At 41.3% G+C, this 26,542-nt stretch overlaps 1 protein-coding gene across 1 annotated transcript in view; it reads left to right on the plus strand.

The window, feature by feature from the left end:
- LOC149447502 (HHIP-like protein 1) overlaps nt 1-22,483 on the plus strand; it is a 51,789-nt gene extending 29,306 nt beyond the window's left edge. The window contains exons 3-9 of the mRNA XM_089652524.1: nt 6,168-6,311; nt 7,978-8,306; nt 14,032-14,158; nt 14,805-14,947; nt 16,807-16,888; nt 17,744-17,826; nt 19,846-22,483. Coding sequence (XP_089508650.1) covers nt 6,168-6,311; nt 7,978-8,306; nt 14,032-14,158; nt 14,805-14,947; nt 16,807-16,888; nt 17,744-17,826; nt 19,846-20,705 — 1,768 coding nt within the window. The 3' untranslated portion in view covers nt 20,706-22,483. The remainder of the gene's footprint in view (nt 1-6,167; nt 6,312-7,977; nt 8,307-14,031; nt 14,159-14,804; nt 14,948-16,806; nt 16,889-17,743; nt 17,827-19,845) is intronic.
- Nucleotides 22,484-26,542: the final 4,059 nt, after the last annotated feature.

The following is a 26,542-nucleotide window of genomic DNA, read 5'->3' on the forward strand; positions in this document are numbered from 1 at the left end:
AACAATATTACAGCTGAAAAAAAGCCCTGCCTAAAAATTACCATCAGCCTTTAACTTATCAGGAACAACAAGTGTAGTGTATACAGTATTCTATTCCAACATAATAAAATGTAAATTTTTTTTTTGCCTCTTCTGTTTTGTACTGTAGCGTTTTATATACTGCAGAATAGCATGCAACCCCAGCAGCTGGGGATCATCAAGCATTCAACATTAACATTAAAAAATTGCAGTTTGCCTTGATCTCATCTGGTATTTGAGAAGTGTACTGTGCAGTATGATTTATTTCAGACGGTAATCTGAGAGCTGAGATGTGACGAAACTGTTTCCATATTAATTGTCTGGCAAGATAGAATATATACTTTGTGGTAAGGAGTCTGACTATAGCATGCAGGAAGGGGTCTGGACTAGGATTTCGGCACGTACACACTGTTCTTCTGAATTCTGTGCTCAGACATTTCTACGCATTGTAAACTGTGTACAGTACACAAAATGCTCCATACAGGACGTGATATGCCCTGTAAACAATTTAACAATTGTACTGCTTGGTTTGCATTATACAAAGACCAGCCATTTATATATACAGTTGTGGCCAAAATTATTCAACCCCCACTGAAATTGAGTGTTTTGGCCAGTTTGACATTGCTTTTGATCATTCAGTCATCTTGCTTACATTTACATTAAAGAGGCACTTGTAGGTCAGACAAATATAACATAACAGTTATAATGAAATAACCACAAATGTCTTTTCTGTGCTCACAGCATTATCAGTTTTATTCAACCCCCAAGTGACATTCAATCTTAGTACTTAGTACAGCATCCTTTTACAGTTATAACAGCTTTTAAACGTGAAGCATAGCTTGACACAAGTGTCTTGCAGCGATCTACGGGTATCTTCGCCCATTCTTCATGGGCAAAGGCCTCCAGTTCAGTCACATTCTTAGGCTTGCGCACTGCAACTGCTTTCTTTAAGTCCCACCAGAGGTTCTCAATCGGATTTAAGTCTGGTGACTGCGATGGCCACTCCAAAATGTTCCAGCCTTTCCTCTGCAACCATGCTCTAGTGGACTTGGAGGTATGCTTGGGATCATTGTCCTGTTGAAAGGTCCAACGTCTCCCAAGCCTCAGGTGTGTGACGGACTGCATCACGTTTCCATCCAATATCTCCTGGTACTGAAGAGAATTCATGGTACCTTGCACACGCTGAAGCTTCCCTGTACCTGCAGAAGCAAAACAGCCCCAAAGCATGATTGACCCTCCACCATGCTTCACAGTAGGCAAGGTGTTCTTTTCATCATAGGCCTTGTTCTTCCTCCTCCAAACATAGCGTTGATCCATGGGCCCAAACAGTTCTAATTTTGTTTCATCAGTCCACAGAACACTATCCCACAACTTTTGTGGTTTGTCCACATGGCTTTTGGCATACTGCAGTCGACTCTTCTTATTCTTTGGAGACAGCAAGGGGGTACGCCTGGGAGTTCTGGCACGGAGGCCTTCATTACGCAGTGTGCGTCTTATTGTCTGGGCTGAAACTTCTGTACCCACATCTGACAAATCTTTTCTCAGTTCCTCAGCAGTCACACGGGGACTTCTCTCCACTCTACGCTTCAGGTAGCGCACAGCAGTCGAAGTCAGCATCTTCTTTCTGCCACGACCAGGTAGCGTTTCAACAGTGCCCTTTGCCTTGAATTTGCGAATGATGCTTCCTAAGGTGTCTCTTGGTATGTTTAACATCTTTGCAATCTTCTTATAGCCATTGCCCTTCCTGTGAAGAGAAATCACCTCTTCTCTTGTCTTCCTGGACCATTCTCTTGCCTTCACCATGTTTGTAACCACACCAGTAAATGTCTAGAAGGAGCTGAGTATCACAGTCATTTTAAAGCTGCCTAATTGGTGCTTATTATGCTTGATTGCTGCTCGGTGACATCCACAGGTGTTTTCAATACCTGATGGAAAGCACCTGTATGAACCTCTGTTCTTCAGAGTGGTAGTCTTTAAGGGGTTGAATAATTGTGGCAATGAAGAAACCACATAAGAACCATTTACTACTGTATTACATAAACAATTGATGTCATTTTAGTTGCATTTGGGTAGTTACAACGTCCTTGTAGGATTTGATTCTGAATACAATTCCAAATGTACACTATAGTCCCTAAACCCCTTTACAGCATTGGGGGTTGAATAATTTTGGCCATAACTGTATATTCCTCAATATATTAGAATTAGCCATTTGTATACAGAGTTTTATCATTCAGCTAATATGTAAAGTGTTCAGGAGAGGCATAAAGGGGTTTATTTACTAAAGCTGGAGAGTCCAAAATCAGACTCCCTTCTGCATAGAAACCAGTCAGCTTCTAACCTCAGCTTGTTCAATGAAGCTTTGGCAATGAAACCTGGAAGCTGATTGGTTTCTATGCATAAGGGAGTCTGATTTTGGACTCTCCAGCTTTAGTAAATAAACCCCAAAGAGTCCACGGCCCAACTGAGGTCATGGATTCTTTATACAATACAACATTTAAAGTGATAGACTAAACTCTAGCCACTAGTAAATATACATTTCCTATGACCAAATAACATTTCCAGTTAGATATACACCACCAAGTTGTTTGTTTTTATAAGTAAGTAAAGCTATTGCCACAGTCCGGCCCCCTAAAGTTTGTAGGGCAATAAACTGAACCTTTCTTTAGAAAGTTTCAAGACCCCTGCCTTAGAGTAACATAGAGGCTGCCATGGATGACTTCCCACTCTGCAAATTCTATTTGCCTGGTTTTCTTGGTCACCTTGCTCCAGCTGGAGTTCATAACCAAGAACAATTACACAGATAAGGACTTGTGACTTCACTCTAACTTTCCTTATCTACATACTTTCATGGGGTCAATGACTTGGAAAGTATTGAAACCACATTTTCAGCAAGACAGCCAGGCAACTGGAAATGTATGGAGTTCAGCAATGGCAGCACCCATATTTCTGTTAGGAAAAGTGTACATTAATAATGTAATGAATACATCTGTCTCACAAACTTTACATTTTAGGAATTAAATATTTATTTAAGAGGCATTTTTTGAAACTACAAGCCTATGTGCCACACTGTGGCAGGTTTTGAATTTATTCCATCTGCCTCCATAGAAATCTAAGGGTGAACGGAGGAAACCAAGTGCCATCACTACGTATATTATTATGCATATTCTAGTTATAGCATATAATGTTCTTAAGACAATACAAAATATTCAGTGAATTAAACATATACCTTTATAAATCAGTGGGATATCTCTGTATTATTATTATAGAGGATTTATATAAAGAACATTACTGTAAATGTGGTGGTTTACATTTTTAGAAAGTTTCTGCTTATAGCATAGAACACTCTGCAGGCATTTCTGAAATAAAGAAGGTGGCTACACGATTTTCAATTTAACAGTCCAGTGGGATATTATAAATAGTTTGTGGCAAACAGTCTGCTTGCAGTAGGCAGGAAGAAATGACAGTTAGAAGGAAAAGTATGGCCTCAGCTGGCTGTAAACAGAGTGCTGGGTGAATAAAGAAATACATGTACCCTCCTTAGAATATGCCCTGTATCCCATATTACAGCCATCAGAGAAGATTCAGAATATCATGTATTAAATACTGCAGGCAACATAGAAGATTTAAAGTATCATGTACACAGTACTGCATGTATCATAAAAGACATAGACTGCCATGTACCCAGTAATGCAAAAAGCATAGATGGCATAAAATGCAAAGCACTCATTACTGCAGCCAGGATAGAAGGCACATAATGCCATGCACTCAGTACTGTAAGCAGCATAGAAAGGCATAGAATGCCATGCACTTGGTGCTGCAGGCAGCATAGATGTCTCAGAATGTCCTGTGTTCTGTACCTCAGACATCACAAAAGGCAAAAAGCTCCATGTACCTAGCATTGCTGGCAGCATAGAAGGCATAACATATCATGTACCCAGTTTTGCAGGAAGCATGGAAGGTGTAAAATGCCATGTACCCAGTGCTGCAGGCAGCATAGAAGACATACAATATCAAGTATCCAGTAATGCAGAGAGTATAGCAGGTATAGAATGCCATGTACCCACTACTGCAGGCAGCTAAAAAGGTATAGAATGCCATTTACCCAGTATTGAAGACAGCATTGAGGGCATATGATAACAAGTACTCAGTACTGCAGAAAGTATAGAAGGTATAGAATGTCATGTACCTAGTACTGCAGAGAGCATAGAAGGTGTAGAATGCCATGTACCCAGTACTGCAACCAGCATAGAAAGTATAGAATGCCGTGTACCCAGTACTGCAGGAAGCATGGAATGCCATGTACCCAGTGCTGCAGGCAGCATAAAAGGTATAGAATGCCATGTACCCAATACTGCAGCCAGCATAGAAAGTATAGAATGCTATGTACCAAGTGCTGCAAGCAGCATAGACTACATATAATATCAAGTATCCAGTAATGCAGAGAGCATAGCAGGTATAGAATGCCATGTACCCACTACTGCAGGCAGCTAAAAAGGTATAGAATGCCATTTACCCAGTATTGAAGACAGCATTGAGGACATATGATAACAAGTACTCAGTACTGCAGAGGGCATATAAGGTATAGAATGTCATGTACCCAGTACTGCAGACAGCATAGACGGCATAGCATGTCATGTACTCAGTACTGCAGACAGCATAGACGACATAGAATGTCATGTACTCAGTACTGCAGACAGCACAGATGGCATAGAATCTCATGTACTCAGTACTGCAGACAGCACAGATGGCATAGAATCTCATGTACTCAGTACTGTAGACAGCACAGATGGCATAGAATCTCATGTACTCAGTACTGCAGACAGCACAGATGGCATATAATCTCATGTACCCAGTACTGCAGGCAGCATAGAAGGTATAGAATGTCATGTACCCAGTACTGCAGACAGCACAGATGGCATAGAATCTCATGTACTCAGTACTGCAGGCAGCATAGAAGGTATAGAATGTCATGTACCCAGTACTGCAGACAGCATAGACGGCATAGCATGTCATGTACTCAGTACTGCAGACAGCATAGACGACATAGAATGTCATGTACCCAGTACTGCAGACAGCACAGATGGCATAGAATCTCATGTACTCAGTACTGCAGACAGCACAGATGGCATAGAATCTCATGTACTCAGTACTGCAGGCAGCATAGAAGGTATAGAATGTCATGTACCTAGTACTGCAGACAGCATAGACGGCATGGAATCCCATGTACCCAGTAATGCAGGTGGCATAGAATCCCATGTACCCAGTACTGCAGGCAGAATAGAATGTCATGTACCCAGTACTGAAGGCAGCATAGAAGGTATAGAATGTCATGTACCCAGTACTGCAGAGAGCATAGAAAGTATAGAATGTCATGTACCCAGTACTGCAGAGATCATAGAAGGTATAGAATGTCATGTACCCAGCAGGGGTGGACTGACAACTCATGGGGCCCCCGGGCAATAGGGGATCATGGGGCCCCTGTGTCCTTGCCCACACTCAAAGCACACCCAAAAAAAGCCTATAAAAAAGGTACCAAGGGCATTTCTTGGGGCCCCCTACTGACCCCTGGCCCTCGGGCAGTGCCCGAGTGCTTCAATGGTCAGTCTGCCCCTGGTACCCAGTACTGCAGAGAGCATAGAAGGTATAGAATGTCATGTAACTAGTACTGCAGGCAGCATAGATGGCATAGAATCCCATGTACCCAGTACTACAGGCAGTGGATTGCAGCAGTGGATTGGACAGCTTTATGGTGGTGCAGATATTTGATAGTTCCTCTCCTGAACCTTCTGTAGAAAACTAAAATTCTGAAACAAGAATGACCCTTCGGTCCAAGAGACCTCTTACTGTCATTGGTTATGCTTTGTTTTCCTGGTTTCTTTCTTCCAAGCCATACTCTGTGATTTGTACTTTTGTAGAGTTGCCTGTCCAAGACTGAGCATAATCTGAAGACTAACCTAAAGACAGCCACATAAGCAGTCCTTGCTGGAAATCCGTGTACATGGACCTTAGCTATGCATTCCACCATTCCATATATGCTTTCTATAGTATAGAGACAGAAAAGAGTTCAGTGTTCAGTATGGATAAATACTAGTATACATTCTGTATATTAGATTGAGTGACCACATCTAATCATTTGTATGTGTTTTCAGAATAATCCTAGAAGTGACAGAACCTGCATCCAACCACAATGGGGGACAAATACTATTTGGAATCGATGGATACCTATACATCTTCACGGGGGATGGAGGAAGAGCTGGTGATCCATTTGGAGAGTTTGGCAATGCCCAAAACAAGTAAGTACAGATTACACTGTTCAACAAATTTTTATTTTTTGCCAGTTTTGGAAACAAAAGGATCCATTTCTTAATGAATTTCACATTCTGAGTTCAAATATAACAATGAAATTTGTCAATTGGCTCTAGTTTTTCTGTAAACGGAAAGTTTTCTACTATAGGCGTAATGACTACATAATGCACAATAATTATATAGATAGATGTCTTTCCACAAATATAAAGCAAGTGATATTGACTACATAACAAAGCCTAAATGGCATAATATATTGCATAGGATTACCAAGAAAAATTATAGCCATAAGCTAAGTTGAATCATTTTAATACTTAGGATTCTCACTAGTTTTGTCTTCAGTTTGTGTCGGTTTTGCTTCTCTTGGCTTTTCTCTTGTATTCGAGGAAAGGGCTATCTCTTACAACTGCACGTGACTACACGCTTCAGGTTCTTCCTCACTTGACTCAACCACGAAGGATTCTGGTGCTTTAGGAATTGGTAGCCCGTCTCCATGAGGAACTGGACGTATTGCCGATGGAATATTTGGATAGCGCACAGATAACTTTTTCTTCTTATTTAGCCCTTTTACAATTGGAGGCACCATACAAAAGTAACAATTACTAACATGATCTGTTGGCTCTCTCCAAATCATTGGCACAGTGAAAGGCATAGATGCCTTTTTTCCATTCAACCATTGCTCCAGTGCCGTCCCACAAGAATTGCAGCATATATGTGGTGCCCAGCTCTTGTCCTGGTCTCCTATCTTGCAGCCAAAATACAAGTTGTAGGCTTTCTTAATCATTCCTGTTATCCTCCTTTTTTGTGAGATAAAAGTTATTTCACCGCAGATATAGCAGAAATTATCTGCTTTATTCACACAAGTTCGAGGCATTACTGAGTAGCCTATATAAGCATAAAACGAAATGTAAAGACGCTGTCGAACTACAATCAGCTACAGATACTGCAGCTTTTATGCAGTGAAGTGATGCAATTAAAGGCTAATATTGCATCATCTCAGTATACATGCAATTTTCTATTGGTCACCAGTATCAATTGCGCAATATGCAGCTGAAGTTGCATCATAATTTTGAATGGCTTACGTCATTAGATGGGTGAATATATCATGGAAACTAGAGCCAATCAACATTTTTTAGGGTCCTTTTCATTTTCAGCACCCCAAAATTATGTAAGATTAGCTAATTTTATGCCCAAAACTTTTTACCTGTTGAACAGTGTTATTAAAGCCAAACTCCAGACAATTTGCCCAGTTTTATGCAGAATTTCATGTTTGCTCTTTGTTCTAACTTGCTGTCCATGATGAAATAGCAAACGTGGTAATGCACATGGTCAGAATAGCACCAGTTGCACAGCTCCCATTGTACAAAGGATGATATCTTTTGACACACTGACCTATGAAGGCTGGTGCTCCCTGTGACTGTGCATGCAGCCTTGTGCTGACATCTGTTGGCGTGTTACAAAACCAGTCTCAAAATTTTTTGATACAACCTCATATATATATACAGTATATAAAATATATTTAGGATACAAGCACACATCAAGTGATAATACGTTGTATATTGCTTAAGTGCATCTTAACATAAAAAGCTAATTCCACCAATTTATTAGATTGGTCTTCTGAGGAAAACTAACATATTGATTTTTTTTCCCAAACAGATCCTCTCTCTTAGGGAAAGTCCTAAGGATCAATGTCACTGGCAATGACAAGGGACTTCCCTACCGTATACCACCGGACAACCCCTTCCTGCGAGAACGCACAGCTCGCCCAGAGGTATACGCCTACGGGGCCAGAAACATGTGGCGCTGCTCAGTGGACAGAGGTGACCCAGTCACTGGGAAAGGACGGGGGCGGATTATCTGTGGTGATGTTGGACAGAACAAGTTTGAGGAGGTGGATCTCATCCAGAAGGGTGGCAATTATGGCTGGAGAGCCAAGGAGGGATTCTCCTGTTATGACAAGAAGCTGTGTAACAACGCATCTCTCAGTGAGTCACCAAACAACATGATTGTTAATGAAAACCTGAATAGAGAAATACTTAGGCCATTGCTGACCTCCTCTAAAAATGCTAGTTGCTTGACTGCTTCTGGCTTCAGTGCATTGTCAGTCACTGACATAAAGCAAACTCATCAGAATTCCTCATCTGCATACTTGTTTAGGTCAGTACCTTAGAAAGTAATGCAACCAGTGGATCAGCGGCAAGGCAATTAGTATTTTCAGAAGCAAAAATCTGCAATGGCAGCCTCCAAACACATATAGTGTATACATCCTCTCTTTATTGTGCAGCCAGGTGACTGATCCTACCATAAATATCCTTGTTCAGAGAATTACTGTTAGATGGTGGCAACTTTCTGCCCTTATCCAATTGTGCATTGTCACCGTGCAACATCAGCTTCTGATGGAGATGTCCAACTTTTGGTATGTGAATACCCCCCTCTCTGTTCAACAGAAGCTGGTCATAAGGCTGGCTTCTGCTGAACAGTCCTGCTGGAGAACCAGCATTTGATCAGCTGCTGCAGCCAATTTCTGCAGCTCTAATGAGTGTATTCTGACAGGTGGAATCCATGCAATGGGGGAGATCCCTGCATCCACATCACTTGTGTGAATGCAGGGAACTGTGAGTGCTTTTGCTTTTTTTAATTTAACCTGCTGGTTGAATGAAAAAAAAAAATCTATGTGTATACCCTGCTTGCCATTCAGTTAAGATTTTATTTGGGTGACTCTGCTTTTTCATTTATTTATTCATTAAAGTTTCTTAAGATCAAACTTTGGTATAAATGTAATATTTGTGATCATTTTTGGAATTAACCTCAGTATTTAATTGTTATTTATGGTATTCATTTATTGCTGTTGCTTGATCCAGGTCAGAAATGAATAAAAAAAAGGAACCCACGGGAAACCAGTTGCCCAGAGTAGGCAATAAATAGCCTTAATAAATCAGATCAGTAATAGTTTAGGCTTATAGCTGCCTTGATATAGCCGCAGTTAGCCATAGACATTTCTGGAGTCTAGTCATCTGAAAAAGATCATGGTAAATACATAAAACAAATTATACATCATAAACCTTTTTGGCAAAAAATTGATAAAACCAATTGTAATTTATGAGCCACCCATTCCTCACTGATCCCTGGGCTTGCTGAAAGGTGGATGTTACTTGCATACCAGCTTCCTTTTTGGCTTTTTGCATTCACACACATGACATCTCAGAACTGCGAAGGTAGTTGGTACAAGAAGAATTTCCTCTGCTAGATACCATCTAAATGGAGAGCAGATAGCTGTACCTACCATGTGTTGCTATCTTAATTGGTATACACAGCATCTTAGCACATTATGGCAGAGTTACCTGGCAAGCGGTCCCCTCTAGCACTGGGCACTGCTGTCTGCTTCCGGTCTTTCTTCGGAGCTCCATCTCTTCGGTTGCTTGGTTGGCCAAGCCATGATGAAGTCACTGCCATGCACAGGAGTCACACCATCACAGTACAGAGCATTGCTCTAAACTGGGGGTCAGCAACCAGTAGATCTTGGCCAGGTGACTGGTAGATCTCAGTCTTGGCTTGCTGGCATGCCATCCCAGAGCATCAAACAGAGTGCAATGCAGAGGGACTACTTCTAAAGTTGGAGCTGTAGTATGGAGCAAGAGCTGCATAAATTGATGTCTCCTCTGTAGTGCTGCTCTTATGCCCTGTCATGGTTGGTGGGTGTAGCACCTACCAAGCATTACCCATTCAAGTGAATGAGGTTGCTTTGCAATTGCCCTGCAACCTTGTGCAGTACAGCAAACAAGGGGTTAAACAGGCAGTGGTGTGTTGTTTTCTCACCACCTGCTTGAAGCTCTTGGACCTCGCAGAAGCATGCAGTTTCAGGGCACTTGCAGAGTGGCCCACTTACTTGTATGGGTCTCGATTGACAGGTGGTAGAACCCACCAAAAGCAACAGGGGGTGTAATTCCTGCTGCGGCATGTGTACACCTTTTGGCTGCTGCCTCAGCAGCTAAAGGGGGTAGGGATTGGGGGGGTAAAACCATGATTCAAACCTCCCCCAACTTCAAATGTGAATAAGCCCTTAGGGTGTCGCTGCCAATTACAACTAAGGGCTCATTCACAGGTGCAGTAGGCACTGCTGCTCCTCTGCAAAGAGATTCCTGTATGTTTGACAGATGGTGAGGAGGCACCTCCTCATCACTTGATTAAACCCATGATTGCCGTGCAATACATGAGAATGTGACATGGTAGTATGGCAATTAGAGGTATAAATCAGGTGTGAGGAGGCAACACTGTGCCCATTGATCTTTGACTTCTCCTATGTTGTTCAGGTAGATCTCAGCCTCTTTAAGGTTGCCTAACCCTGCTGTAAACATACACTGAGCTCTGCATGCGTGGCACAGAATATATAAACGCTGAGAGGCAGGGGGAAGGGTTTATGACAGAAGAGACCAATGGGGTCTCTTGTCCTAAAATCCTACCTGTTAGAGTTTCTTTAGGTTTAGGGCCACAATCACAACATATCTTATTAGTACTTGCCCATGGAAAAATGCCCTCCTACCCTTCAGCCCAGTCCTCCATTATATCCTACTGATCCTTCATAATGCACCTCTATGGACTTGGTGTGGTTGTTGCTGAATAACCAAACTCACATCAAGATAAATTAAGTAAACTTTGTGTCTTTAGAACAGAGGTAAAATTTACCTGACAGTGTAATTATCTTACCTGAATTTGCTATTTTGATAAGAAGTGATTTAAAACAAAAAGAGATGATATATTCCAGATATACACTCGGCACTCAGCATATGCACACACTTAGAATCCACAATATCATCTGTCACACAGAGACACGATGCAATCGTTCCAAAGTCTGCAGCATATTACACAATGATAGGAAGGAAGTTTATCTTCTAGTGTCTGGATGTATGGTAGACTCATACAAGGCCACGTCACAGGGCATCAGCACATCTGTCTCGATCACCTCAGAAAAGTGGGTCACATATGTTTTTATTTAGGGTCCCTTTGCTGCTGTAACCATGAGTCAATAAATGTAATGAGAATTTTGAAATAAGCTTTGTGTACCAATATTTCCTGTTCATCGTATTCTGATCCTAATACTTTTCTCATAGCATTGATTCAGAAGGGAAAAACAGTGATGCAGTTGCTAACAAATAATCACAATGGACACAAATTTCCTTCTTGTTTATATCACTGAAAGTCAGGTTAATTCTCTGTATTAGCCCCAATGACGAAGCATACTTACAACAGATAGAAATTCCATTTCCAATAATTAAAGGCAACCAAACCACATTTATATCTACTGTGTAACATAGGTCAGGTAAGATAGTGCCTAGGTGGTCTTACAAAGTGATGCGGTCCTGAGTTGGACTCCCACTTGTCTGCATGGGGTTTGTCTGTTCACCCTGATGAATCTTGAATGGGTGTAGCCAATCAGTACTGAGTATGAATTTCTTATTTTGACCAATCCTAAATTGAGGAAGAGGGGGGGGCACCTGAAGGCTTTTGATATTATGCTACCTGTTAATGTAAATAGCAGGCCTTCTCCATTGTTTAAAACCAGTCTGTAAGAAAGTAAGGCTGGCCATATAAGGGTCATGTTTTTTGATTAGCCAGTGGGCTGATTGCAAAAACAATGAATGGATCCTTCCATCCACACAAGCGAGGTGGATATAGGAATCCTCCCTGCTGTGCTATTGTATTTGATTAGATTGAGTATTAGGGTTAGAATTGGATGAACAGGAAATATTGGTACACAAAGCTTATTTCAAAATTCTCATTACATTCATTGACTCAAGTGGGAATGGTCATAGATGGATCGAAATTTGGCAGGTCCTTGTTGAATCAACCACATTTCGATCCATCTATGGCCAACTTTAAAGAAGGCGAACAAAAGCATTGATATTTAGTCATCTCAACAAACTCTGCTATCTTCAGGAGATGGGCTTGTTGAAGAATCTTCAGCATCCAGCACATTTAAGCCTAGTACACATTATAAGAAACTCAGAGGAACGATCATCTGGTTTTCCTCAATGTTTCACAGCAGGTCAAAACAAAGAGTGGTAATAACTGTATGAAAATTCTCATAGGACAATGGCTTTTTTTTGTTGTTTATTGTTTCTGATTATGCAGTTTTTTGTATGTGTTTTTTTTTTTTTTTTTTTCATTTTTTTGTACACACTATACGAAAATCGAACGATCGTGCCTAGTACAGATTTTTTTTCTTCCAATTTTCTCTTAGTGTGTACCCCACTTTACAGGAGTGTTGTATGCCTGTGTCCCCTGCTGTGCTCTGTGATATCTTGCACCAGCCCCTACTTCACATCTGCGATTAGTATTGATAAGGATAGATGTCACAACATTTATGCACACATGTTCTCCTGCCATTTTTTTCTTTCCTTTTTTTTGGATAGAGGCAGAAGAGTTAAAGGTTCTTGTTCTGGTGTCTCTGTAACATCAGAGCATGAAATGGGGGGTGGATAGGGGGGTGTTACATAGTACTAGAACAGGTAGGCATAAATAGCGATACATTTTTAGACAATTTAACCCTTCCTCACTCTACTGAAATTGTGCTTTAGCCTGTGTACTAGTTGGAGAGATTTCTTAATGCTTCCAGCCCTGACCAGAAGGGAAGGGACTCAACAGAGACACAAATAGCAGTAAAGGTTCTATGCATTCTCTGCTTTGGGGAGTGTTTTGTTTGGCTTTAACATATTTTCAGCACTGAAATCCCATTGATGGTGTCAGGAGTTGAAGGGTATTCAGGTAATGGATGCTTGGCTGACCACCCCTCTATGACTATGGGTAGCTTTAGAGGTAAAAGTCTCGTTATGTATACTGACCAATGATACACTTTCCTTCCAAACTTAGTACAGGTAGGAATTTACAGGGTGCACACATCTGTAGACAGCTGCGCATATACTATGTTATTTAGTTAGACTGACTGCAGTGTACAGCTAAGTGATCAATCAAACCACACAGCTTGTGTTATTATACGCATGGTATGTGTCTCCTCATGTGCATTGTGAACACACACTGCTAAGCACTGCAATGCCTTGTTAAAACACATTACGGTGCTTGTTCTTTTTTTCAACTTCTAGGTGATTTGTATGCATTGCAGCACATTGGGATGCTCAGCAAAAATGTAAATGATCTTACTTTGTGTTTAGCACATTGGTGTGAACTAAAGCCCTAGTGCATACAGCAATTTGCCCTTTTCTTGCATTTGGACTGCGTTGGCCAACACTGCCTAACACTGTTGGCTTGAGTGAGCCATAGACTGTCAGGCTGCCTTCTCAGGGTTGTCCCAACACGACAAGCTGTCCTAGTCCAAGAAAGTCACAAGAAATAACACTAAAGTGTATACAATGTAGCAAAACCCACCACTCTAGGCATGTGTATGAGAAGTTGTTACTATGTATAAACTCTTCTTGGGATTAAAAAGCGAGTGTGCTGAACATGTGCGGCTTGTTGGCGATAACGTGGGCTTTATTGTCCTTTCAGAAAGAGGTGATACCTATGAATACCCCGCACCTGTGTCATGTGTATAGTATTTGATGCTAAAGTTATGGGAACATTTTGATAAGTTACACTTCTGCTAAGTAGTCTAAGCATCCATAAACTGTGTATTTTAAGAATTTTATATTAGTGCTACTTTGTTATTGTTTGTTACTCCAGCACTGTGACACCTCAATCTTTCCATTTTTATTTTAGATGACATATTACCTATATTTGCCTATCCTCACTCCCTGGGTAAGTCAGTCACTGGGGGTTACATCTACCGTGGATGTCAAATGCCTAACCTCATGGGGCGCTACATCTTTGGAGACTTCATGAGTGGGTGAGAGCGAAACTCAGATCCTCTAGTGCATAACAGGCTGGCATAAATCATAATGCAGGCTTTTAATAAGATAATATGTAATCAGACTTATTTAACACTTTTTTTTTAACAGTTATCACTAAGAAAGACACAATGGGGTTGATTTACTAAAGGCAAATAGACTGTGCACTTTGCAAGTGCAGTTGCTCCAGAGCTTAGCAAATGGAAGTAAGCTCTGCTGACTACCATAATCCAATCATGTGCAGCAAAAATGCTGTGGTTTTTCTTCCCTTGCATGTATTCTTTGTAAAGTACAGCTTTACCTCATTTGCTAAGCTCTGGAGCAACTGCACTTGAAAATGAGGTACAGCTTTACTTTACAAAGAATACATGCAAGGAAAATAACAAAAAAAAGCATTTGTGCTTCACATGATTGGATAATGGAAGTCAGCAGAGCTTCCTCTCATTTACTAAGCTCTGGAGCAATTGCATTTGCAATCTGCCCAGCCTATTTGTCTTTAGTAAATCAACCCCAGTGACTCTCCTAGTGATGTATAGGGCATTATCTCTCATAAGACAGTTAATTGCCCTTTCTGGTGACACACACAGGGCACCAAGCATAATGTAACATCCATATTAATTATATTCAACATTTGTATTGCTTCAGACGTCTGATGTCACTAAAAGAAGACAAGGATGGCCAATGGCAGTACACAGAGCTGTGTATGGGACCGGCTCAGGACTGCAACTTTCCCAAACTCATCAATGGCTACTACCCTTATATTATATCATTTGGAGAGGATGAGGCAGGTAACATTGGGAGACAACCTATTAGGAAAAGTAAAGTGTGTGTGTGTGTGTGTGTGTGTGTGTGTGTGTGTGTGTGTGTGTGTGTGTGTGTGTGTGTGTGTGTGTGTGTGTGTGTGTGTGTGTGTGTGTGTGTGTGTGTGTGTGTGTGTGTGTGTGTGTGTGTGTGTGTGTGTGTGTGTGTGTGTGTGTGTGTGTGTGTGTGTGTGTGTGTGTGTGTCGCATACAAGGTCCATGATTCCAAATGGAGACTGTTCAACAGGTGTATAGTGCTGGATGTACTGTTCTAAGCTCTCCCCAAGAAAGTTTCTATAGAGTCCAAAAAGGCTAGTACTCACTGTGCCCTGAATACTGTCTTGGCTTCTACAGTATTAATCAGATCCTGTACTTGTTGCCTAGGTTTTGGATCCTCAGATGAGCTTTCTGCATGTGTTCAGTAGGCTAGGCCAGAGGTCTCCAAGCCCAAGCAGGAGCTGAGACCCCATAAAGAATTTCTTGAAGCTGCAGGTGATCTCCCAGGGATGCATCAGCTCTCAGGCTGGGTCTTACTCCCCCAGGAAGAAGAGGAAGCTGCTCTAGGCCTATTGATACCCCTTTCAGCCCTCTGCTGGTCACTCAATCTTCCGACCAGGAATTGGCTGAAGAGGCATGAATATGCAGGCCAGAGTCAAAACAGTTCCGCCCACTATATCCTAAAATATATGGAGATGCAGGGGAAAGCGGCTGAGCCTGCACCAGCAGAATCTAGCACAGACGATAAACAATGATTGCTGCTCTCCCTGATAACTGGGACACCAAAAACTAAATAGCCTACTAAGGGCCGTTACATATATATGTGTGTGTGTAAGATTGTTTAAAGGTAAAAATAGAGCAATAAAATGAATTGTATGACATGATTGAGCTGTCAGTACTTGGTGTGTGCTGGCTAACTAGTTGGAACACTTACTTTGCAGAGATGTGACCCTGGTATCAGTTTCCACCAGGACACTATCTGCATGTAAGTTAATCTCATTTCTGTGGGTTGCCTCTGGTTGCTACAGTTTTGCTTGTTGTTTTTTTTTACCACAATTGGATTTAGCCCAAATCTGGCCCTTGTACACATGAAACTGTAGTAGTGGCAATAAACTGTAGGTACCTTTTGAGGGACTGATGTAAATGGCTCCAAAGAATTAGTCCATTTACAGGTCATTTGCAGCATGTCAAAACATCCATATGCTTATAACCTTAATGATTTTTACCTGATGTTTTCCCTTAAAATCTATTTGCAATTGCGAAGCTAAAGTGAATAAATAAATGCTTGCTTGCTGTCCATACCCCAAGCTTGCTGTTGTCATTGTCTTTAAATTAGACCAATAAACAAACCAAGCCAAGAAGTGAACGGGTTCTATTAAGTAGTTAGTGGATTGGATTTTGTCACACAAATGATAGACTCTGATCATACCTGAGGGATTTGAACCTTCACCAGAAGTGCTTCAACATTCCACTTTAGGACTCCAATTATACCAAATAATACCCATTCACACTTGAGTGTAATGTTGTTTGAAGCTGTAAGCCCATCCTTCAAAAAAGTATGTAAGCTTCTTTGACAGTGATAGGGTCAAACCATGCAACCCTACCTCAAAGAAGGTGCTTGACAAAAATGCAAAAAATGCTTTTAATGCATTTTCGTGCCTCTTAACTAGCTTTCCATTGGTCAAAAAATAAAAATTCAAGCCTGAAACAAAAGCAAACACGTCTGCATAAAGACTCAGCTCAATTGTGTGAGCTTACCACTTGTGAATCAGAAATTACACCTAAAACACAAAATACATACGATCAGTATAATGATCACTGTTTCACATTGATTTCTTCTCTCTTTTCAGGAGAACTCTATTTCTTGTCTACAGGGACACCCAGCGCTGCAGTGGCTGCAGGAGTCATGTATAAAATAGTAGATCCATCCAAGTAAATAACTGCTTTCATATTTATTAACTGATATTGCCAGATGGGGAAGGGGGGTATAAAGTGTAGCTATGATTTAAATAAAAAGAAAATACATACCATGTTAGAGGATGCCATCTATCACACTTCCAAATAATGATTCCCTTGCTCTTGGTTCCAAGATGTGAACTTTTCATTTTACTGGCTGCTAGAGACCAATAGAATGCAGATGGAGTTCATAGATATACACCAAAAGATTAGACAGCTAGTACAGGTGAAATGCTTAAAGTCATAGATTTCCATCATCCTAACCTGTAGATACACAACCTTTGGTACCCAGCGCAACAACCTTCTGCTAGAATCACCTTTTGTACATGAAACATTTTCCTGTTTTAGAGGTTGTAACCCGATTTGGAATATTGCAGCCACGTATACATAACCGTGTATGAGATGTAAAGTTTCTACAAATTCTTTGGGGCAAAAGGTGGGTGAAAACTATGTAAAGAAAAGTCACCTTTTTGCCTCTGACACTTATAGGGAAAGGCCTATACTGTCTAATGGTAGATCTAGCCCTGGTTATTTTAGATCTATACATGGTGCAGCTGGTAAAATGATATAAAATCCCCAACAAATGCAAAATGGGAGATACAGAGAGTAGTCATTAGATGTGTATTACATAGTGCAGCTGAAGAAGTGATGTGACAGCTGCTGTTGAAGAAATTATATTAAAGCCCTCTGCCATAGATGCAGGCTGTGGAGTGATGTAAGACCTATAGAAAGTACAGCTGAAAAATAGTTATAGTGCTCAGTGGTAATGCCATAGGTGTTGGTGATTCATTGGGAATGTATTATATGAGATGTATGGTTATGTGTCACCAGGAGAGCTGCTCCAGGCAAATGTCCTTTTACACCTCGGTCTGTCCCTATTAAAGGAAAATTGGTGGATTTCTATCCAAAGCAAAGTAAGTAATGCTCTATAGATGTATATTATCCTACAAACACACTCACCCATCTATCTTCTGTAAAAGATTACAGGAGGAAGAAAGATGTGGGTGCTGAAACTGCAGGTAGGATCTGCCTTTTTAACCTACAGAAAGGGAAACAGTGGGGCACCAGACAAAGTGAGGCATTAAAAGACTTGGGTTTATTAAATCGTGTAATTACCAACTCACAAATACATGGAGAAATTAGGAATGTCAGTACATCCACAGATCCCTCCTCGGCGGCCGGCCACTTCCTGGAGTGCATCACTCACCGCTAGACTGCATTGTGACTGTCATACTGGCTGACTTTGCCAAGGAGGGATCTGTGGATGTACTGACATGCCTAATTTCTCCATGTATTTGTGGGTTGCTAATTGCACGATTTAATAAACCCAAGTCTTTTAATGCTGCACTTAGTCTGGCGCTCCTGTTTCCCTTTCTTTTCATTACAGAGTCTCAGCTTCATTCTAAGGGTGCTGCCACTGATGCTGCTATTATTACTTATTGGACTTTTTATGAACTGTTTTTAATTATCTATATATTCCTCCAGCACAATTTCTGTCTGTTTGTATGTTCTTCTTAAACCACAGGCCTCTTGCTCAAAGACACCTGAAAGCACGTATAGCATACACAGGAGTATGCAAAAGTAGAACATTTTCTATTTTTTTTTTTTTTTGCATATGTCTGTACACTATACTTGTGCTTACTTTACTTTTGTGTTTATACAGCACTTGCCATTATATCTGAGTACAGCTACATACAGCCATTCATGTCTATTGGTGGGTGTACATGTACCTAGGCTCCCTGGGTGGGGGAAATATGCCAGAATTTATGTTGTATGGACTCAAGCACTCATGTGCAACCTTGGGGTAGGTTATTATTGGTCTGTGCAACATATTACGTAGAACAGTGGTCTCCAAACTACGGCCCAGGGTCCGGATGTGACCCTTTGCTTGCTTTTATCCAGCCCTTGGGGCATTATTCCTCCCACTGACAGCAATGATTGGACACAATTCCTCCCACTGACACCAATTATGGCACACTATTCCTCCCATTGATACCAACAATGGGGCACTATTCCTCTCACTGATACTAATAAAGGGGCACTATACCTTCAATTGATACTAGTGATGGGGCAGTATTCTTCCCATTGATACCAATTATGGGGCTCTATTGCTCACACTGATAACAATTTTGGAGCACTATAACTCCCCCTAATACCAATGATGGGGCATTGTCTACTCCCACTGGCCACAGTTTTGCCCCCTAATGTTTAAAGGACAGTAAACTGGCCCTTTGTTTAGAAAGTATGGAGACCCCTGCCTTAAAAGGTCACACCAAAAATGGACATTAAAGTTTTTAAGCCATGTGTAAAGCACTGTAGTAGCCTGAGTGCTACTGCAATGATGGCTATGATCTTCTGGGTGCTGGGCTGAGCAACTGTACTTTTGCATAATATCCACAGGGGGTTGCTCACTTGGCAGAACTGTCCAATCAAAGAACGCCTTGCATTCATTGCTGAGCAAATGGCCCCCTGTGGCTATTATACAGCCAAGGTCAGCCACTTGACATGGCCCAAGAATATTGTGGCCAGCCCCTAGTAGCTTGGGCTTCTACAGTGATTTACAGCTTACATAGAAGCCGCTCGGGTATTATATGTGCATACTTACACTGGTTCAAGCTGGCCCAATGTAAGTATGCCAATATATTAACGCTTGAGTGCAGCTTTAAAATTATTTTTACAGAGTTGGAAGTTTTGGGAAAGACAGAAAACAAGAATGGTATATGAAACCGGTAACTGGGTCCATCCGTAACTAACATGTCAGTTTTTTGTGGACTGGCCCTTAAAGTAGACATACTATTAAATAACACTGTTATTTATAGTGTCTGAAATCGATAGTGGCTGCTTATGAACAAATGTTTTTTTCTGTAGATATTTTTACAGGCAATTCATTATTTTTGAGAATTTAAACCTGTTTTTTATTGTCCACTTTTAAGAACTCATTCTTAAAACAACTACTGAATCCCCACCAACATCTCCCTCATCAAGATCCCTGGAGCCAACCAAGTTCAGCACAACCATAGAACCTCACATCACTGTTACATCTCCTGCCAGTAGCATTCATAGGAAGTCAAGCACGCCCGCTTACATTACTGTTGCCCCAGTGCCTAGGATAGCAACTACAAGAAAAACCGTAACACCTGTACCAAAGACAGAGAAAGGTGCAACTAAGAAACCTGTGAAAGTCACGGTCACCACACGGCCTATGACAAATCGCTGGATCCCAACCAGAGGATGGCAGAGTGAATTGAAAGATTTATTCACCACCAGGACAAGATCACAGTCAACACAGACTTCTCCACTGTTGACCACGGGGCAGCCATCTCAGAGACGAACCCAGCCAGGAGGAAAAACTGAACCCAAGAACAGCCCTGGTATAAAGAAGACCAAAAAAAAGGTTGTGAAAAAACAAAGAGTGAAGGTGGTGAAGAAAATTAAACATGGAACCGTGCGTCTGGTTAATGAGGAAAAGCTGCCTGACCGAGGTAGGGTGGAGATTCATATAAACGGAGAGTGGGGGACTGTCTGCAATGACAGATTTGACAGTAAGGCTGCTTCAGTGGTGTGTAGACAGTTAGGGTACCCTTATGTGTTGAAGGTTGCCCGAAGAACAGAATTTGGTGAAGGCAAAGGACTGAGAATCCTTTTAGATGAGGTGAAATGCCGGGGGCACGAGAAGACACTCTTGGAATGCCAAAGGTCAAGACTTGGTGAACACGACTGTGCTCATGACGAGGACATTGGCGTAGTGTGTGGGATGCAAGAGAAGCAGGAAGATGAGTTTAAGTTAACTTAAATAAGTTAGACCCAAATCAAGATTGAAGTGTTGTACAGCAGACTAAAAAAATGAAGAATCCTGCTAGATTCATGCAGTAGTTGCATGAGTAACCAACAGTAAACATTGTCTTGCACACTCCATTGAATTCTTCAACTCTCCAGTAGAAATCTGTATAGAGCTGGCAGGTACCTACCCTGCCAAGAAATATTCAAGATAACCAATCCTAACATAATTTCTGTTGCGTCTTCTACCAGCAGGAACAGAAGAAAGATGTTACTATGTCTAATTTATTAATGTGCTACAAAGAGATCCCTTCTTAAGATGTGCCGGAATTAGAACTGTGTTTGGATGACTAGAATAAATGAATTTTAGAGGATTCTGGATCAAAACATTCTTTTAAATGAATGTTACAGTTCTGGCCAACTGAATGAACTGAACCACTGAGAAGAAACATTAGTTACAGCCACAAGTCTGTAGTATAATATCTGAAGCTTTCACAGTAAAGATCACTTCCAATTCGAGAAGTGGCTGGGTGTCCCCAGCTGGACTCAGGATGGTTGTGTATCCTGCACATCTGTAGAAAGGACCTATGTGTATCCTGCACATCTGAAGAAAGGACATCTGGATAGAACAATTACAAATTTATACAGTATATATACACAGCCGGTCTGTGCTGTTTTCATGTTTCTCTACAGGGGCGCCAGAGACCATCTCAAAAACTAAAGCTTCTCTTACTCAGTGTGAAGTTGAGACAGTGGGTTGAAGCAATTCTCCTCTAATGAACAGATGTTCCAGGTATCGCATGGTCAGCTCTTCTTCACTGGTTGAAAGGTGCAGATGATTCATATCCCCCCCCCCCCCCATGTCAGACTGATGAACACATCACGTGTCAGTAGACACACTAGTTCCATATTAACATTTAGCACATTTTGTTGCAGAACTGTAGACTGATCAAGCAAGTTACCATACAGTTGCTGTCTTAGCAGTTATAGGACTTTGTGAAAGGGAACTATAGTTTTTTGCACAGCTTTGACAGATTATAATTAGGTTTAGCTGATCAGCTGGTCCCTTTTTTATATGTCATAAGTGCCAGCCATTTGATATCCTAAAAGACAACTCAATAACTTAATAACTAAAGAAAAAAAAAATTTTTTTTTTATTTTTGGATACAGTGATGATGGATTAGAACACCTGCCAGGTTTTTATTGCTGTCTGTTACCCCATTAGGTAGATTCACCCTCTCTCTTTGTCCTTTTTACCGTTATCACCAAAAGTGAAAGAAAATTCCAATTTTTGGGTTGTCTCCAGAACAGGAATAAAGAGGATATCTGGTGACAAGGAAGGATCCCCTACTTTGAAAAGGATTTCATCTCACTTCTTATTTTGGCTATGGGACAATTGGCAACACAGATGGCAAAATAAAACTGACCGGGGGGGATAATGCTCCCTTGCTCTGTCTGAAAGGAATAGAAAAAAGTTTTCCCTTTAATTCTACTTTAAAGGGACTATCCCTGCACTTAAAAAAACAAAAAACAAAAACAAAACACAGTACCACTTCTCATGGCGTGCACACAGAACGCAGTTTGGAACTCATCATTTGTATGACAGCTACGGCTTTGTTTCATGCATGGGTAAAAAGAAAGCAATGATCCAGGTTTGCTGAAAAGACCCTCATCCCTATTCCTTTTAAAGTAGATTTGCAAGAGCAGCAGGCTGTCTCTTCTGTTGTGTTTTACCTCATTGTATGTACGCTCAACAGCATTAAAGTTGAGTATAATAAAAATAATTGCTTGTTATGTGATGACAGCCAATTGGCTGTATTGTATTTCCTTGGCAATAATTGTGAGAATGTTGCACTTGTTCCAAAGGAAAAGAGAAGTGACATTACAGCTCCCTCTATTGGTAGGATATGTCTACTAGACCAGTGTTTTTCAACCTTTTTTGTGCAAAGGCACACTTTTTTCATGAAAAAAATCACGAGGCACACCATCATTAGAAAATGTTAAAAAAATTTACCTCTGTGCCTATATTGACTATATATAAAGTAATTCTCTTGAATAGGAATCAAACACAAAGAAATTATTTTATAATTACTTTATTATGAAATAATAAAGTATTTTATAATTGGACCCGGGGGCCAGACCAAGAGTAGATGAATGATGTGTATGTGTCATCCATAGTAAGTATAGTAATATTCACCCATAGTAAGCATAGTAATTAATCCCCCATATAGTAATTCATCCCCCATATAGTAATTCATCCCCCATATAGTAATTCACCCCCCATATAGTAATTCATCCCCCATATAGTAATTCATCCCCCATATAGTAATTCATCCCCCATATAGTAATTCACCCCCCATATAGTAATTAATCCCCCATATAGTAATTCATCCCCCATAGTAATTCATCCCCCATATAGTAATTAATCCCCCATAGTAATTCATCCCCCATATAGTAATTCATCCCCCATAGTAATTCATCCCCCAAAGTAATTCACCCCCCCTATAGTAATTCATCCCCCCTATAGTAATTCATCCCCCATATTAAGTCCCCAAGCCCCCCCTGTGTCAATTCACTTACCTTTGCTACGCGCGTTCCTCTCGCCGTTCCGGTGTAGCATGAAAATCTGTCTCCTATGAGGATCTGTCCCCCTCGACGTATCTGCGCATGTGCCAGTTTCAGGCATTAGCAGCCGATCGGCGATCTCCGGCACATGCGCAGATACGTCGAGGGGGACAGATCATCCTGACAGTATCACGCTCCGCGGGCCGGATTAAAAGGTCCGCCGGGCCGTAGTTTGCCCATTGCTGTTCTAATGATTGGTCTATTTGTGAGCCGAGGCCACATGTTACGGATGAAATTGCAATTTTTCCCACAGCACACCAGACAATATCTCACGGCACACTAGTGTGCCGCGGCACAGTGGTTGAAAAACGCTGTACTAGACAATTGTAGCCAAATTCTGTGGACAGGCTGGTATATTCTATGGCAGAAGCCGAAGCACATGCAGCACTTTACAACTCACTGCTTACAAGGACATGGAAGGTATGCCTAGCTCTTAGCACCTTTGGAAGATGAGAATACCACAACTTTCTGAAATGAGTGGCACATCTTTCACCGCAACAGGGGTAATTTACTAAAAACTGGAGCAGACAGAATATATGGAGCAGCTGTGCATAGTAACCAATCAGCTCCTAACTTCAGCTTGTTCAGTTTAGCCTTGAAAATGAAACCTAAAAGCTGGTTGGCTGCCATACATCACTGTTCCAGAATTAGTGAATTTCGCCAGTATATATGTCAGAAAAAGACCAACCCCTGCCACACTAAGATTACTTGGCCATGGAGATTTAATAGGTATAAATGATTGGTTAAACCAACAAGTGCTTTTTTTCCATCACTACTTTTCCTTAAAGTCCAACTCCAGTTTGAAAGAAAAAGAAAACCCTTCAGATGGCAAACTTAGTTACCGCCACAAGACGGCAGCATAAAATCTGAAGCCTTCACAGTAAGGATCACTTTCGACTGGAGAAGTGGTTGTGCGTCCTCAGCTGGACTCAGGATGTATCCTGAGCATCTGCAGAAAGAAAATCTTATGGATCTTGTTTTTTTCTTGTGCCTGGAGTTGAGCTTTAATATTGATTTTTCAAAATAACCAATGAAATCATTTAAAGTGTTAGTGTAATAGAAAATGTTTGGCCGTTAAAGTGTATGTAAAACCTAACAATTAACCCCTCTTATTTGCTAGATTTTGGTATTCTAAATATACACTGCTCAAAAAAATTGAAGGAACACTTTGAAAACACATCAGATCTCAATAGGGAAAAACATCATGCTGGATATCTATACTGATATGGACTGGGTAATGTGTTAGGAACGTAAGGATGCCCCATAACTTGATGGAAATGAAAATTATCAACGTACAGAGGACTGAATTCAAAGACACCCTAAGAATCAAAGTGAAAAAATTTTGCAGCAGGCTAGTCCATTTTGCTTAAATTTCACTGTAGCAACTCAAAATGGTACTCAGTAGCTTGTATGGCCCCCACGTGCTTGTATGCATGACTGACAACGACGGGACATGCTCCTAATGAGACAATGGATGGTGTCCTGGGGTATTTCCTCCCAGATCTGGACCAGGGCATCACTGAGCTCCTGGACAGTCTGAGGTGCAACCTGGTGGCGTCGGATGTACCAAAACATGATATCCCAGAGGTGTTCTATTGGATTTAGGTCAGGTGAGCTTGGGGGCCATTCAATGGTATCAATTCCTTCATCCTCCAGGAACTGCCTGCATACTCTCACCACATGAGCCCAGGCATTGTCATGCACCAGGACCCACTGCACCAGCGTAGGATTTCATCCCGATACCTAGAGGCAGTCTGGGTGCCATTGTCTAGCCTGTAGAGGTCTGTGCATCCCTCCATGGATATGCCTCCCCAGACCATCACTGACCCACCACCAAAACAGTCATGCTGAATGATGTTACAGGTAGCATTACGTTCTCCACAGCTTCTCCAGACCCTTTCACGTCTGTCACATGTGCTCAGGGTGAACCTGCTCTCATCTGTAAAAAGCACAGGGTGCTAGTGGCTGACCTACCAATTCTGGTGTTCAATGGAAAATGCCAATCAAGCTCTATGGTGCCAGGCAGTGAGCACAGGGCCCACTAGAGGACGTTGGGCCCTCAGGCCACCCTCAGGAAATCTGTTTGATTGTTTGGTCAGAGACATTCACACCAATGGCTGGCTGGAGGTAATTTTGTAGGGCTCTGCTCATCCTGTTCCTCCTTGCACAAAGGAGCAGCTACCAGTCCTGCGGATGGGTTAAAGATCTTCTACGGCCCTGTCCAGCTCTCTTAGAGTACCTTCCTGTCTCCTGGAATCCCTCCATGCTCTTGAGACTGTGCTGGGAGACACAGCAAACCTTCTGGCAATGGCACGTATTTATGTGCTATCCTAGAGGAGATGGACTGCCTGTGCAACCTTTGTAGGGTCCAGGTATCACCTCATGCTACCAGTAGTTACATTGACCCTAGCTAAATGCAAAACTAGTGAAAAACAGCCAGAAAAGGTGAGTAGGGAAAAAAAATGTCAGTGGCCTCCACCTGTAAAACCATTCCTATTTTGGGGGTTGTCTCATTGTTGCCCATCTAGTGCACCTGTTGTTAATTTAATTAACACCAAAGCAGCTGAAACCAAGTAACAGCCCCCTCTGCTACCTAACTGACCAGATCGATATCCCAGGAGTTTTATTGATTTGATGCTATACTCTGATTAAAAAGTGTTCCTTTAATTTTTTTTGAGCAATGTACCATTGTAAGCATTTTGCTATATCTGTTTTAGAAATGCAAACGTTGATCTTATTAGAAATTTTGAGCTGTCCTGTATCTTCTGCACACTTTCTCAAACAGCTCTCCTAGTTCTTATGCTGGACTTCAGAATGATTAGCCTTTATGTTATAGAGATCAGAGAGTAGGAGTGGTTGAGTAGTTTAGCAAAAGATGCTGAGATACCACTCAGCCCACAAAAATACTGTGTGTTGTCAACAGGACTTAGGAGCTGAGTACATTTCTAGCAGATCAACAAGTATTATTCTGTACTTTTAAGGTCTTCAAGAGCATAAAAAAAACTCAGAAAAATGCATGCAGATGTATACCGCTTATATTTTTGAGCCTGACATTCGCATTAAATAGTACTTTTGTTATAGAGATCTGTAGATCAGAACATCAATAGACACAACTAAAAAGGAAAGCAGGCCAGAGAGATTGGGTTCCCAATGAGGGACAGTTATGAGAAATGATAGAATCTGTATTGATGTAGGTGATCTGGTTCCTAGGAAGACAGCTTCTACGCC

This window comes from Staurois parvus, unplaced genomic scaffold, assembly GCF_062004578.1.
Source record: "Staurois parvus isolate SC_StPar_1 unplaced genomic scaffold, SC_StPar_1.0 ptg000684l, whole genome shotgun sequence".
Taxonomy (NCBI): domain Eukaryota; kingdom Metazoa; phylum Chordata; class Amphibia; order Anura; family Ranidae; genus Staurois; species Staurois parvus.